The sequence below is a fragment of the Periplaneta americana genome, chromosome 12 (assembly GCF_040183065.1).
Source record: "Periplaneta americana isolate PAMFEO1 chromosome 12, P.americana_PAMFEO1_priV1, whole genome shotgun sequence".
NCBI lineage: Eukaryota > Metazoa > Arthropoda > Insecta > Blattodea > Blattidae > Periplaneta > Periplaneta americana.
In genome coordinates, this window is record NC_091128.1 from 43816843 (window position 1) to 43833015 (window position 16173).

At 35.0% G+C, this 16173-nt stretch overlaps 1 protein-coding gene across 4 annotated transcripts in view; it reads left to right on the top strand.

Annotated features, from left to right (window-relative positions):
- The first annotated feature begins 12123 nt into the window (after nt 1-12123).
- The window catches only part of LOC138710351 (probable ATP-dependent RNA helicase DHX34), a 142482-nt gene continuing 138432 nt past the window's right edge, over nt 12124-16173 (top strand). For all 4 annotated transcript variants that reach the window (XR_011335217.1, XM_069841186.1, XM_069841185.1 and 1 more), the window contains exon 1: nt 12124-13494. Coding sequence is in view for 3 of the 4 variants with exons in the window: in XM_069841186.1 (XP_069697287.1) it covers nt 13005-13494 (490 nt within the window). In the remaining variant the exon portion in view is untranslated. The remainder of the gene's footprint in view (nt 13495-16173) is intronic.

Genomic DNA, 16173 nt, shown 5'->3' on the forward strand with positions numbered 1-16173 from the left:
GCCTTTAGTTTTCCTGCTATAATTCTGATACTCGCTCACCGCACAATTTGGCATTTTGCATGCTATAATAGTAACAATACAGGCCTATTATAAACAGAACACTAGCAACGTCTATGCAAAATGACAAACACACCCCGCGTTTTTTAAATTCCAGTGACTACTAAGCGGTTGAGAGTGGAGTGTGTCCCAAACAACGAGCACAGAATCTCGTTGGTCCCAAAGACGTTGTAGTTATATATCTAGGCACACAGCGCTGGTGTCGTGTACAAATTTGAAACCTCTCGCGCAGGTTAGCGTGCCGTAATTTTGTATAACAGTTACTGATAGAAAGATTCCGTAACGTGTTTATTGTTTTTACAGATTCCCACTGAAAAAAATGATTTGTTAACTAAGCAGTCGGTTTCACAAATGAAGAGAGAGAAATGGTTTACCACAATACATACAGTTTTTTGTTCCGTACATTTCGATACTAAGTGCATGTATTTTGTGAACCAGAGGAGACGTTTGTTGCCTAATGCAATAGCAACTAGTGTCGTGCATTACAGATGCTACGCTCTAATTAAACATTCAACATTGCATAATACAGCCATCTGCTATACTCCGCGTCAGACCAGCAAGTCACTGCAGGCTTATGGGACAACAAACCCTCACACCACAGCCACAGCCAATCAGTAACAGTAATTGTCCACGGGTGTGGGGGAGGGGCAAGTACGGCAGACTGCTCACCCTATTTTGGACTCATTACTGCTCACCTGGGATATGTTGTTACTCCACGACAACGAGCTAGAAGTAGAATATAGAGTGTAGAGCGCTATATAGACAGAGCACGGCAACTATCTTCCCTACCGCTTGCCGACAATGCGGCGCCCCGATTGGTTCACGTGACCTCGCGCGCTTCTCTGGACCCAAAGCCCGCTAGTAGTAGCATAAGAAAACCATTGAATTTAGTTAAATACCAATTTTCTTCTTAGTTTAAAGGCAGTAAAATGGCACAGTGTTGTGCATATTGATGTTACACAAGGCAAGAGGAAGGTGTACATCTTTATCGGATACCTCAAGGGCAGAGAGATAAGAAAAGAAGAAAAATTTGGGTGGCAAGGATAAACCGCGTGTCCATGTAGAAAGTAAATTATCATACTAAGTACGAATTTTATAAGAAAAAGGTAATATAAAGTGGACAAGCTTACTACATTGGAGCTCTGTACTGCTGTATACTAATATTTCTGTAATTTCAGTGATTGCATGCACAGCTATGAAAATAATACTTTATAATTTCTATCATGAAGGAAGTTGCTGTTACCTCGTCTGACAAATTTCTCTGAAGTTGGGGAAAATTGAACAAAGTTGAATTCTCTTTCTGGCGCAACATCCAGGCTATGACGGTATTCTGATTTTTTTTCTTTGTCACCTTTATTGTTTTTTAGCCACCGATCCAGAGAAATGGCACTGTACGAAAATTAATAAACTTAATATTTCGTAAGTTTATTATGCTAGAAACTGTAGCCACACGGTTTTTCATATACACGTTACACAGATTTTTGACACAAACACATGGATGAATATTAATAACTAACTTTTTAATGGTTTAATGATAATAATAATAATAATAATAATAATAATAATAATAATGGCTTTATTTAACCTGGCAGAGTTAAGGCCGTAAGGCCTTCTCTTACACTCAATCAGAATTGAAACTTCCTTACATAGTTGAATAACAACTGGATCGGAATTAAGTGAATACATACTGATACGATTTAGGTACATAATGAGATCAAAAGAGGTAGTTACATAAAAATTTACCTCATAAAATAAAAATAAACATAGTGGAATACATATTAATGTTGTTAGAATCAAATACTAATCACAAACTAATCAAAAACAGAAGCCGATAATTCAATAAAAAATGTACACAGTAAAAATAAAAATAAACACATTGGAATACATATTACAAGTAAGTAAGATTCACATAATTAAACCAGAAATCGACAATTCAATAAAATGTACACAATAAAAAATAGACTAATAATAATAAATAATATATAATAAATGTAATAATAATAATAATAACAGTGGGATACATATTGGTGTTAAGTGATAAATAAGCACGATTTACATGATTACACAATAAAAATAAGAAACAAAAAATAAAAATAAATACAGTGGAATACAATGCATTAAATATTTGCAACGCGTTAGGTCTGGCAACTCAACATAAGATATTTTTCTAATTTACATTTAAAAGAAAATAAAGTTCGGCAGCTTTTGGCTTCAGGTGGCAGAGAATTCCAGTGACGAGAAATAGCAATAGTGAAAGATGACGAGAAATAGCAATAGTGAAAGATGGTTTAGTAACCTAATTTTATTATTAGGCCTATGGTTTCTCATTTTCTTGAGTTACATCCTTATTCCAGTTTCAGATGCTTGTTTTTAATAAAATAATGTAATATCAAGGTTTATGACTTTAGTTCGAACTATTGTTACATTCTACAGGCACCAGAGAATCATATTCTGCAGTAATTATATGAAATAAGTACGTAACCTGACTTAGGGAGTTCTTCCATCCATATTGTCAATTTTAACATTGCAATCTTTATAATGGGACCAGTGGCGTATATTGGTTTAAGGGCCTGGGCTACCACTAACCCTATTATTACACAAAATATATTTTAAAATCCCTATAATAAAATTCCTTACCTATTTATATATGAATTTCAGACGTCTTGATTGGGACGAAAATACTTTGATAACTTCGTCATTGAAATTACAGTTGGGCCGCTTGCGAAGTTTCTGTAGAAATGACTTTTCAATGGACATCAGTGCCAAGCCGGATAAACGTTCTTGTGTATGAGTTGATCTACAGTAGGATTTTATTCTCTTCAACGCAGAAAATGTTCTTTCTACTGATGCTGACGTAACTGGTATTGTCACAATTAATGTTGCCAATTTAAGGACTTCAGGAATAACTTGGTTCAGCTGGTTTTCATATATGACAGATAATATTTCATGGATAGGTTTGTTCGAAAAATCAAAGACCTCTGCTGAATATATTACACTTAATTCATTTTTCAAACGTACTTGATCAAAGTGACTGTTATAGGACTGAAATAATTTGTTTAGTGCCTCATTCGGGAAGTTTTCTCTATAAGCAGAACATTTTTGAGAATCTAGAAGATATGTGAACTGAAGCTTTCCATAATCAGAAAATCTGTCAGTAATTTCCATGTGCATACGATCTAGTATGCTGTAGTACAGCTGCCTGTATTTCAATTCATCATCTCCTTTTCTTCACTTTAATGGTGGTTCCATTGTATTGGCTGAAGAATTTTCATTTTCCATATTACTCCATATGGACGGAAACCCACTACGTCTGAACTCGAATATAGTATTTTTTAACTTTGATACCTCTTGCAAGCAGTATGCTATGTCTAGACTTTTTGTCTGAAGAATATTGTAGAGCACATCTGTATGTGCGAACACTCTAGCATAGACTTCAAGAAGAAATATATTCTGAAACTGTGTGAAAAAATACAAATATCCTTGAGCCTGCACAATTACATCATCAACCCAGTTTTCTTCAGAGTCATTACAAATGATATTTTCAAAGAAAGCAGTCAGTTGTTCTCTGTATTACTTTACTGTATTTACAAGCCGAGATGTAAAATTGCATCTAGTTGGTGCTACTTTTGGGAGTTTCTTTTTCATAAATTCTTTTAGGAGATGATGAGAAAAATGCAGCTAAACCCGACAGTGTTTTGAAAATAAAAAATGCGGCATTCTGGAATGGATGAAGTAGTTTGTTGCAAAACTAAATTGAGAACATGGCTGTAACAATGGACAAATAGTGCTTGAGGATACTTTCCTTGAACTTTTGTTTTTAAGCCATTAATATTTCCCGCCATAACTGAAGCACCATCGTATGTCTGTGCAATTAACTTATTGCCGACATTGTATTCTGCTATAACACCTTCCACATGCTGAAACCAAGCAGCAGCAGTTTTGCCCGAACTGACATTTGTGAATCCTATAAACCGTTCTTGAACATTGGCAGTACTATCGACGTATCTTAAAACAGTGGACAATTGACTCTGATTAGAGCAGTCACTTGTTTCATCAACAACAATGGCCGCAAAAGGTGCTTCTTCTATTTCAGATTTTATGTTCTTTATCATAACCCCACTTATAGCAAATATTAAGTCATTATGAATTGCGGGAGAAGTACCAAGAAATACTGTTGAACTCTAAAGAAGATTGGCCAGTAAATGGTCAAATTCACTTAAGGAACTTAAATATTCAATATAATTTCCTCTATTGTCTGATTCCACACTCTCATTATGATCCCGAAAAGCCAATTCTTGTTTTCCTAGAAAGCAGACTGCGTTAATAAGATGCAGTAAAATCTCCCGATTTTTTTTGGTTATATGTAGAGCTTTTTGCTTATCTAGCTGTAAATCAATTCTTGTCTTCCCAAAGTTTGCAAAGTTCATGCTACTACAAATATGAGCTTTTGATTTGTCGTGTTTTAGGACTGCCGTTCGAAGGGAGTTGATATTAGAAAACCCTCTTTTGACCACACATTAGTTTCGCGGCTAAATAACAAACATGGCCAGCAAAATTGTTTAGACAGTTTAGAACTACCACACAACCAATTCCACTTACCATATGATGTTGAAGTGAAATGGCGTGTGTACTCACGCTGTTTTTCTTTTACGTCCATGGACAAATTTAACTCAGTTATGGTCTTTCCATTTTCACAATTTCAACTTCCTCGTTGTATGTACGACGGTTAAAAGGCACTTTTAATAAACCTTCTATTACACAGTCATTTTCAACACAAACCTCTCCAGAAACTTGTTCTGCCATATTTTTCACAATATCACTTAATTGGGAAATTAAAAACTTAATAATTCACAATTAATATACCTCTTAGACACTCGAACAAATCACAAATTTAAAATACTGCACTGCAAGAACACAATTACATTCATGAGCTAGCTTGCTAAGCGTACTGTTGCTTCGCGCCTGCGAAGAAACCGATCACGAGAGCGGTAACTCACCCGGCCTTACACTGCACGTTGGAAACAGAAGAGAGCGGGGGGATGGGCAGTTGTGCGACCGGACAGCGTGCGCGGTACGGTCACAGGCTACCTCACGTAGCAAGCGGTTTCTCCAGTGATGCCGCATTGACAACTTGTTTCTTTTCGAGAACAGAGAGCGCATATAAATCTAACAATTACTTTAATTTTAATTACTGTGGTAAAACTAATAATACAAAATTATTACATTATGTTATATTATAAACTTTTTCTTTTGTAATTTCCTTGGGCTACCGCCGGTGGCCCCGGTAGTCCGCAGAATACGCCCCTGAATGGGACCTAAATTACTTCAAAGTTCGAACTGCCTCTCTCATTCCAACACTTCTACTACCACACTTTGCACTACTCGCCGATTTATCATGCCCTTTTAATTAATAACAAAATAATATTTTGTTTCATTTCATTTAGGAATATCTGTAATATGTTCGGAGCCTTATTTAGAGGATAGTTTTTAGTTATACTGGTCAATAATGTGTTGTAACTTTACATTGAAAATCTCCTCTTCGCTATGTAGCATACATGATCGTAAAAGGGAAAAAGTTTTGTTGAATACAGTATTCGGAAAGGCAGAGTCATAAAAGGGGAAGAAAAATATTAACTTTCCGTAAGCAGTAACTAAAGAGAGATGTTAAAAGGAAACTAATTTTTAGAGCTCAAGTAATGTTTTTTCTTCTAGTGATCCACAAACAGCCACGGTGGAAGAATGATGGACACCGAATTTCTAAAACGAAATATTGAAAGGGTCACCCAACCCATTTACCGCGTTACGAAAACAATAAACTTTAAAAATGGGTAACTCCGTTTTTTATATAGAATGAAAGTCTCTACTTTTCAGAAATGTTGAAGGGCAAGGTTTGCCGTTTTTCCTTCTCTTCATTGAACTTGTGCGACCGTCATGCCTCGTTTTTATGGTTTTATTTCTCTCCCAATTCTAAGTGCACATGTAACAAAGGTTTTAGGCCTATTTTCAAGAGTCTTACATGTGTCAATTTTCCTTTCAAAATAAAGAATTTTTTTGTCCTTCAGCTTTCTAAAATCCTTTTCCTGTACTACTTTGACTTTAAACGTCAGTTTTTTTGTCTGACAGCTTCAGTCTGATATAGTCGGTTTCTGCTTTAATTATGTGAATCTTACCTACTTGTAATCTAATACTACGTAATATCTATTCCAATGTGTTTATTTTTATTTTTACTGTGTAAATTTTTTATTGAATATCGGCTTCTGTTTTTGTGTGATTAGTATTTGATTCTAACAACATTAATATGTATTCCACTATGTTTAATTTTATTTTATGATGTAAACTTTTATGTAACTACCTCTTTTGATCTCATTATGTACTTAAATCGTACCAGTATGTAATTACTTAATTCCGATCCAGTTGTTGTTTGCAGTAGAGCCGAAGTTTCAATTCTGGTTGAGTGTAAGAGAAGGCCTTACGGCCTTAACTCTGCCAGGTTAAATAAAGCCATTATTATTATTATTATTATTATTATTATTATTATTATCATCATCATCATCATCATTATTATTAAACCATTAAAAATTGAATAAGTGTAATTTCACTTACGAGCTATTGTAAAGATTCATTTATGAAAGTATGAGAATTTTAACTAAATTTTTTTATTGGTGCATTTTTTTTTACTAATTTTCTCATAACTGCATTTTTAGCTGCGCACTTCTTCCATCAATCTCGACAATTAATGCTAGCCTTACAAACATATTTCAGGCAATGCATTTTACTGAGAGTGACCGAAAATGGCCATGGTTATAATAATTCTATATTCGAGTATTTGCTTCAAATAACTTTATTTCAATGTTCTAATTTATTTATCTATAAGTTTGTGTTTGCTTTAAAAACAAATGTAGTAAAATTACTAAAATATTGAGCTTTTATTGGAGAATATTGCAAACAAATATGAAAGTAAAGAGTTCCACTGAAACTAAATAGGCCAGTCACCTTATTTCATGTATTCTGTTCGATATTGTATGTAAGTAGCTGCCATCAAACTACATAATATACTTCTTAAAATTCTACTTGTAAAACAAGAGTGTTGTCGTCTGCCTGAGTTTCCTAGTTCAAAACATATCATGGAATAATACTTGCAGTACGCGTACATTATATATTTGCTCTCCCTTCTTGCCAGAGCTGATACACGAATAACATGTATTTGCAACTCTTCTATTTCAGATATTACATTTAAAAATTCATAGTGTCATGCGTGAGACATTTAGCTACATGTCAGTATATTTACAATTATTATCAGTGCCCTAGAATGGAATTTACAGCATAAAAACTGAGAGAGCGCGTCAATTTTCCTATTCCAGCAACGTTAACAAGGCGAGCGCTTGGGTCCACCGTCGACCTTTGCGGTACTCTGTCTATATAGAGCTCTAGGAAGCATCAGAGTCCGTGGATATCCAGAGTACCGCAATCGTTTGAGCCGGCAAATGCCGACAAATCCGCCATTGTTTGTCCAGCGCGCGCTATGCAGTATACAGTTGCATAGGGAAAGAATGTAATTTAAATATGAAAAAATGCAATGCTACTGTGTTCAGAACTGTTCACAGAGAACTGAAAAAAGCGCACATTTGTTTTCTCTGTGACAAGGTGAAAGAAATAAGGAAAAAGGAAAGAAGTGACTATAAATATAAAAAGGAACGATCCGCTACCTAAGCGAGCATACATTGTGAGATTAATGAATGACTGTATTTTGATATTTATTTTTTCAAAATTTGGGCCCCAAAATATTTGTATAAAACCAATCTAGAATTTAAGTTCATTCAGCAATGATATTTCTACATAAAACAAATGAAAGTCACGTACCAATTAGTATCAGTGTCAAATTTTTACCATCTTCTCCCTTTCAAATCAAGCATTTCTGAATTTGATCCTATTTGCTATTTGCAAGAATGACAAAATATGTTTGTGAAGTTCTGAATTTATTCTTGAGACAAGATTGTATTGTTTGGCTCGATTAGAAAATACAAAGACCGTGGAAACTAGAAACCCTATTAAGGTTAGACTGATGTGAAATTTCAATTTTCTAAACTATTCTAAGTAGATCTATGAAATTTTGTACTTTTAATTTGTAATTTTAAATTGTGCAAATTTAGGTTTTCAAAAATTGCTACTATTTTGGCCAGAATTGTTGTGTACATACGTGTCAGACCTTCAGAAACGAAACTTACTATACAATTTTCCTCTTTATTTTACTAAAAAATAATTAAACATATTTAATGCACTAAAAGTCTAAAAACAGAAAAATTCAACTCGAGCGTAAAAAACTTAATATTAAAAAATACCTCTTCTGGCTGATATGCATATAGATATAATCAGGCAGTACATCTCACTTGACGATATGTGTCAGAGGAAGACAATTGTTTGTAAGTATCTGAAGTGTGATTAGTGGAATATGTAGCTAATCGGCGAAGTATGCATTGGAGGGGGAAAGAAACTTGCCACCCTACCCCATTATCTCCTGGCCTAGTTTTCTCATGAGTGATGCCTTATTAGTGGTACTTATGGGGTTCAAATCTGTCTTCGGACAATTGACTAAACAACAAGAACAAAAAAAAAAATGAGTGTTAGGTATAATACTGATAGTAAGTTTTGTTAATAACATATTCAAAAACCTCTACAAAAAATCATGCATGTAGTACAGAATCTGTAGAAAGAGTAGCATTTTTAGCAATGCAAAATTTACAGAAAATTAAAAAGGAGAAAATTGACTTCAAAAGTTTGGGATAATAATAATTAACCAGGTCTCTGTCTTTTTTATTTTCTAGGCATTTTGAAACATGTAGAACTATCATATTATATACAGAACTTATCCTTATATACACTACCACGCTGTGCACACCTAACCTACACTAGTAAATAAATATGACTAAAAATTATGTAATCTTATGAAAACACTAAAATAGATAAATATTATTTACAAATCACTACGGACTATAGACACTATTATAACACTAACAATAAAACTGTTAGAAACTTGCAAATATTTCTTGTATCACAAACAAAAACCAAGCATGGAAAACACGTTGTTATGGCTACTAGCAACAAGTGGAATTTTCCTTTAGATAAGAGTTGTGCTCTCCTTTGTAACTGAATATCTTTTAAAGGAAAGCAGCCTTTGAAGTAGGTCTAACACCTGTTGGATTCTATGAAGAAATATTTCGAGAAGTCAAGAAGCTACACTGGCTCAATCGGAAATCTAATATAATAAATAATGTATGAAATATAGCGTAATTTCCAAAATGGTCGCAGAATTCAGAGTGGGGGTCGTGGACGGAGAATTTAAATTAACAGTCAGAGCTCGCAGCCTTTTAAAAATGTGACCCTAAACAGCTGATAGACCGGTCGTATGATCATGAAAATTGGCAGAGGGCATCTTTAGACCATAAATGAATTTTTAAAGATAAAAACAAAGAAACGATTTTTTTTTACCAAAAATGACAAAATCTCACATCAGTGTATCCTTGGGGACATTATAATGAAATTACTAACTTCCATACTTTTAAAGCTAAACTCACAAAATGTTTATCACTAGTATTCTGGTTGATAATAACACATGTACAAACTTTCGTCTCTCTCTATGATAAGTGGTTTGCACTTTATTAATAACTTAATTATATAGTGTATTGCTTAATGCAAAAAGTCCCTTGCGTCACAATTTACATTATTTTTCATTGATATTCACTTATAAGATTCTGTATATACCTAGAAACAAATATTACTATTGGAATTTTCTGTACAGCGAATGGGTAAATTACTAGGAATTTTTATGACTATTAATTTTTTTTATTAACTAAAAAATTCTAGCAATTTACTTATTAATTTTACAACAAAACCTTATAGTAAGCTTTGATTCCATGTATGTAAGGAGCCATGTAAGTGAAAATCACTTAAGAATAATGCCAATTGCAGTGCGACTTTTTATACAAAGCGGTTCAATATCTTAATAAAATAATTAATAAAATGCAAACCACGTATCATAGGCGGATGCAATTTTGTACACTTGTCACTAATAAGCAGATATACCAGTGATCAAAATTTGGTGAATCTAGCTTCGTAAGTATGGTAGTTATTGGTTTCACTGTTGTGAACTCTTAAAACTTATAAACTTCGAGAAATTTCAGTACAGTGTGCCCTTATATGCGGAAGCCGGAGAGTTTGCACGAGGAATGCAGTTGGAAATGTTTAGATTTATTGTTATTTTATTTGCAAAATTGTTGTTTTCATTTGTTACTTGCAATTTATTAAGTTCATGCTGCTGTGATGTTTATGAAGGAGTATATTGAACACTTAAATGCGTATTTATGCTGTAATAATTATTAAATGAAGTTTTTATACATTAGTATGTTGACTGATAATAATGTTCTATAATGTGGGAAGATCCTTTAGACGTTTTTGCCATTCAAATTAAAAATATCTGAGTTTTACTTCAAATATTCCTATCCCTAGCGTGTTGAAAAGGACTAACAATGGCGGCCGACTCGATGATTGCGCTACTCTGTATATCCACGGACTCTGGGAAGCATCGTGTCAATGCGACTCTGGTGTTCTGTCTGTAAACTACGTCCACGATTTCATTCAGTTACAACTGATTGGCTTTGGAAATACATGGTAGGGTGGCAGCTTTTCTCTCATCGCTAAGGAGTGTAGTGTTGGCTGCCATGCATACATGCTTAATTTGATTTACGTAGTAGCCTTGCGCGCGTCCGCCATGACACTTCGCCTCGGCAACCTATGTCCTTATTTACACTTGATATTTGTCGGGCGCATGCGGAGTACGGATTTCGTTCCTTTCCTTTCGACATCTGCTGAGTAGAAGCTGTTTCTATTTCTGTGCGACTTTTCCTATACTAAAAGCCAGGTTATGAACCGGCGAAACAGGAAGTAGTTGGTTTGGCGAGAGGAAAGTGCGGGTTAGAGGGGTAGCCTGTGCAGTGATGACACGTTGAGTGTGGGGGGGGGTGGAGGGGATAACGAGAACGGAGCTTTTCATTGGACCTCGCGTGAAAATGTCGTCTGCTAACGAAAATCTGGCAACGGAGACAGTGTAGCCAGTCCATAAGCAGTACCACGTGCATTACGAGTCGCATTTCGTACCAGCGTCATTAGCTCGTGCTTTCTTAAAAACAGTAATTTTAATTACTAATATTGTTGATAGTGTTATCGAGAACTATATACAGTAGTTATTTTAAACATATCGGTGACAAACGCTGAACACGCTTTGAATCTCGCCCCACTATGTGGCAACAGAGCTCAGAAAGAGACCAACAGAACGTTGCTTCCGGTTTAGTCGGTTCATAACCTGGCTTTTAGTATAGGTGGGCCAGCCGAATTGACACGACAGGACCCGAACATGGTTCGGAAAAGCAGTAGCAGACAACTTTTAATCAGCTGTTTCTCTCTTTCCGCGCGATTTGTAGCATCATGTCAGAGTGGAACAAAAACCAAGTAATGAAATTAATCAAGCTTTACGAGGAATTTCCATACTTTTATGACATCAGAAATAAGGACTATCACAATAGGATTCGGAGGGAAAATGCACTGGAGTTTATTTGTAAAAATTTGGAGTCAGTTCGTCCCAATACTATTCCTTCCGACATCAAAACAAAAATAAAGAACGTCAGAAGTCAATATGCAAGAAAAAAAAAAATCAACTTTCAATTCATTTTAATATAATAAATATCTATTGGACAATTTTGTTCCAGTTTGAAATCTTTACTGAGAACATGGAATAACCCTTTCTCCTGCCTTCTGGACCTCCATCTCCGTTCCCAGTCTCTCTCTCTCTCTTCTTCTTTTTTTTGCTTCTTATTAGTGCAAGTTAACAAAACACTTGAAGCTGCAGAAGCTAAAACAGCTACTTTTTATTGTTAAAATCCATTCTGTTCATTTAAAAGGCTCACCACATCATTCATACGATGCTCGAGCTCAACAACTATCCTCGAGTAGCAGACGAGAAATCTGCCAAGAGTGAACGGTGATACTACATTTAGCCGACAGAAAGCGCAACAACTTGCGTCGACTTGTGGACGAGAAATCTGCCAGGTGTAAACGGTGATGCTACATATAGCCAAAGACGTTATATAGTATGCATATAGCCGACAGAAAGCGCTTGATGTTGCGCAACAAATAGCAAGTGTAAACAGGGACTATAATTGGATTTAACCATTTAAAAGTATAACATTTCATAGGTAGCTGGTTTTAGAGCAAAGTAGCTGGATTTTGAAACAGATGTGGCTGGAAATGTAGTTCCGAGGTTGGCAACGCTGACATGAAGTTAAGCAAATAAGCATGGTCGCGCACACCCACTTGGTTATGTTGTTGTGTAATGTAGTTACCCAGTGTATGGTGTTATAATTAAAACAAAAGAAACCACGAAGTTTGTAATTTGTTGATAAAATGATAACACTAATTGCATATATACGAGATTTAAATTATATTAATGTTAAAGATACTTGCAAACAGTGAATGTGGGCTGCTTACTGGCGGCAAATTTATAAAACAGTTTCAGATTTTCAGAGTAAAATTAATTAATCCTCGCAGTTTGTGTTCAATGCAAATATCGACGATTGACTTCATCTCTACATTATTCGAAAATTACTTACTGACGATCATTTCAATCCGGAGTAAGACGCACATAGCAAATTATACAAGTTTTTTCAGTTACCAGAACTGAAGTATATTTCAAATATTTTCCCACGTTGTCACTTATATTGACTTGTAGTGTCAATTCTTTCAGTCAAATTGTTTTCACAAAGTACCTATACCGAAAACATAAGTGACATGTGCTAAGTTACGACTTGAACTTTTGCACCAGCAATGAACCTCATTTTGTGGCCTGTATATGCATTGCCCTTTTTCTAGTTAAACATTGCTATTATTAATGTTGAAGAATGGAAAAATCATTAGATGGAAAGAAGCATAAAGATAAGGATAGAACGAATTATTCCTCAAAGTTCAAGAGACGGTCAAAAAGTGAATTTTCTCCAGTACTAAATGAAGCTACACATTCAAGGTACCATCGTGACGTTTCAATTGACCACAAGTCTCGACATCATAGCCCTAGTTCTGTTACACAGTCAGCTGTACACTATGCAAGAAATTATAATGAAAGTGTAGAGAAGGAGAAGGAAGCTTCCCAAAGGAAGAGAGCGAGTGATTATAAACGTAGAGATGATTCTTTGAAGAGGGCGCGCCATGAACAGGGTGGCCATGACGAGCCTGAATTCAGTTTCAAAAACTATCGTCGTGAACTAAGTAAGGTATTCTTCAGAGATGGAGATTTGATATCAGATTCTGAAGATTTTTGGAAATTTATGACAAAATATGAAATTGTTCAGAAGAGAGCAGCAGAAAAGAAACACAACTTTGAAGGAGTTGTTGGTAAGACAACCATATAGGCTATTATATATATATTCTCCATCAAGGGCGGTTATTCAGGTGAAGTGCTACTTCACCTATTTATGTGTAAAACACAATTTTATCTCGTATTAATAATTAATTCTAGTTATTACCGGTACCGCATTTCTAAAATAAAAAAAAAAAGTTTTTTTTTTTTTTTTCAGTCGTTATGAACAGTGTTTAGTTGTATAAATAGTACCTGTAACCGTCCACTGAATAGAATAATGTTAACTGTTATGAGTGCCGAGCGGTGTCTATTAGAACTTACAATACTGTAGAGGTGAAATTATTTGGGCTCCCATTCTCATACAGCACTTGGCTTCCATGGTAACGTGACGTCACGCACTAAAGAAAGATTGTATGAGTGAAGTGCGTTTCCGAGTCTTTCAGTTACGAAGAAATGTGAGACTTGTAGGTGGAGTAACCAGTTTGCAGATCTAATGGAACTAATAATAGAGAAGGGTTGAAGCTGGTCTCCAAGGCCGGGGGCTATTGTTTAAGGGCTGTGAAATTTTACAGTATGTACTACCTGACTGGAGAATAGTATTCTCATTCCGTGTGTCTTAGCAGCCACTCCTGCAGTGGTAAATTAACTGGCTGTATGTTATTTTGTCAGGAATATACCACACATACATTAGCAAAGTTTAAAAGTTGTTTTCCGCGGCATGTATTGTTTCTTCTCATGAGCTTGCCAGTTTTGTTCCAGCTCTTGTATTTGAAAGTTTAACGCGTTTAATGTAATTTAATAGTGTTTACCAATATATTAACTTATTATTTAATGTATTTAGAGTGTGCTAGTGATAAGTGTGTATAGTGTATTAATCCTATATCATAGTGTATATTGTACAGTATGTTTAATCACTATAGTGCTATTATACAAATACGAGTACTACCAGTAGGTAGAAAATGTTGATATATGGCATAAGTGCGAAATAATGTATCCCGAAAATGACACAGTTGTAATTTATTAGAAATGTCGTTTTGTAGACTTAAATATGAGGATAAAAAATATGTTTTAAATTCTTGACGATCTACAGTTCCATTTGTTTTTTGTTTTTAAAAGTGCTAAGAAAATAGAGAAGTTATATAAAATAACTTCAGAAATTCTTCCAATGAAAGAAGCTTTTCTGTTTGAAGAGATTGAACATTTCACTCGGAATGCTTCATCACAGGAGGGACTTTCATCATTAGCCTCATAGCTTTGCATTGAATATACTGTCCACCCTCAGTTAAAATCAGACTTTTTATAAGACATCATCGACAGGTTTGCTGCTTTAAAAGATTGGAGGATTGACTTGGTATGCAAGAAATTGGGTGAGTCCTGAAATAAATTAGTTTTCCTGTTTGTATGTGTTCTAGAACTATTAAAACTGTACGTAGTTTACAAGTAGTAAGCCTACTCATTATATTGGTAAAACTGTTCATGCATTTGTGCATGTGAACAGCACTTCACATATTTTTTTGACGGCAAGCCGCTACTGTTCTCCATTGTCACTGACATAACATTTGAAGAAATCCAAGGTTAAAATTAATTTATTTAAGGAAAGAAGTAATGCCGGGCGCGCTTCCGAACAGGGGCAGCAGCATTTCCCCTAAGGTTAGAGCCCAGTTTAGGTGTGTGTGTATTAATAAAAAAAAAATGTCATATAAACATGCGTCCTGTTCTCAATATTTTCTAGTCCCTAATTTTCAATTAATACACACACACCTAAACTGGGCTCTAACCTTAGGGGAAATGCTGCTGCTCCTGTTCAGAAGTGCGGCCGTGCACTTTATTGTTTGAAGCTATATCATTCAATTAATTACTGTTTTTTAAAATAAAAAATGGCATGTTCATTGGGAACTAGTTCACTTCTTAATCCTACATTGCAGAGTTTTTAATTAAGTTTGTACTCCTCTGTGCAGCAATTTGAATTTGTCACTGACGCAACTAATGGTGTCACTGACGTATCATTCATAGACTATTTCCTTGTATTGAAATAGTCCCCTATCATTAACTGGGAAAGGATGGTTGATCTTCCTTCTAATGGAATGAAGAGGATACAGTACTATATTTTGTCTTTTTTTTTTTTGTGGCCACTGCGAGCCTTCTCGATATGGATGTAATGCATTTACTAACACTTCACTGTTGCCCTTGTCTGTAATTACTCCTGGATATGGCTTTTATCATATGTAATTACAACAAAATCTCCTTTTGCAACTGAAATGGCTGTTCATTCCTTGACACATTATTTTTCCTTTTTTCTTGAAGACTGATGTCTTTGAATTTCACAGGAATATCTTCAGAAAGTGGACTCACAACAATGACAGTCAGAGTCGTGGACTTTTACACAAAATTCTACCAACGACAATGAATTTTATTTTGTGTTTTTTCCTTTGATCCATTTTTTCCTACAATAGTTATGCAATCTCTGCGTCCAGGTAACATATGAGAAATTGTGTTGCTGTTGTAAAATCCTTTCACAATAGAATCAGTTTCTATTTCTGTGCCTTAGTACTAAGGCTTCAGGAATGACAAGTAACCTATGTTCACTTGAAGTGCTAACTTTTTAATGACAACTGCTTTCTTTCTTGTTAGGAAATACATTCTTCACTATATTTACTGAAGGACTGCTCATTTCGATAAGGGGTCTGTGTAACACCACTTGTGCTACTTTCATC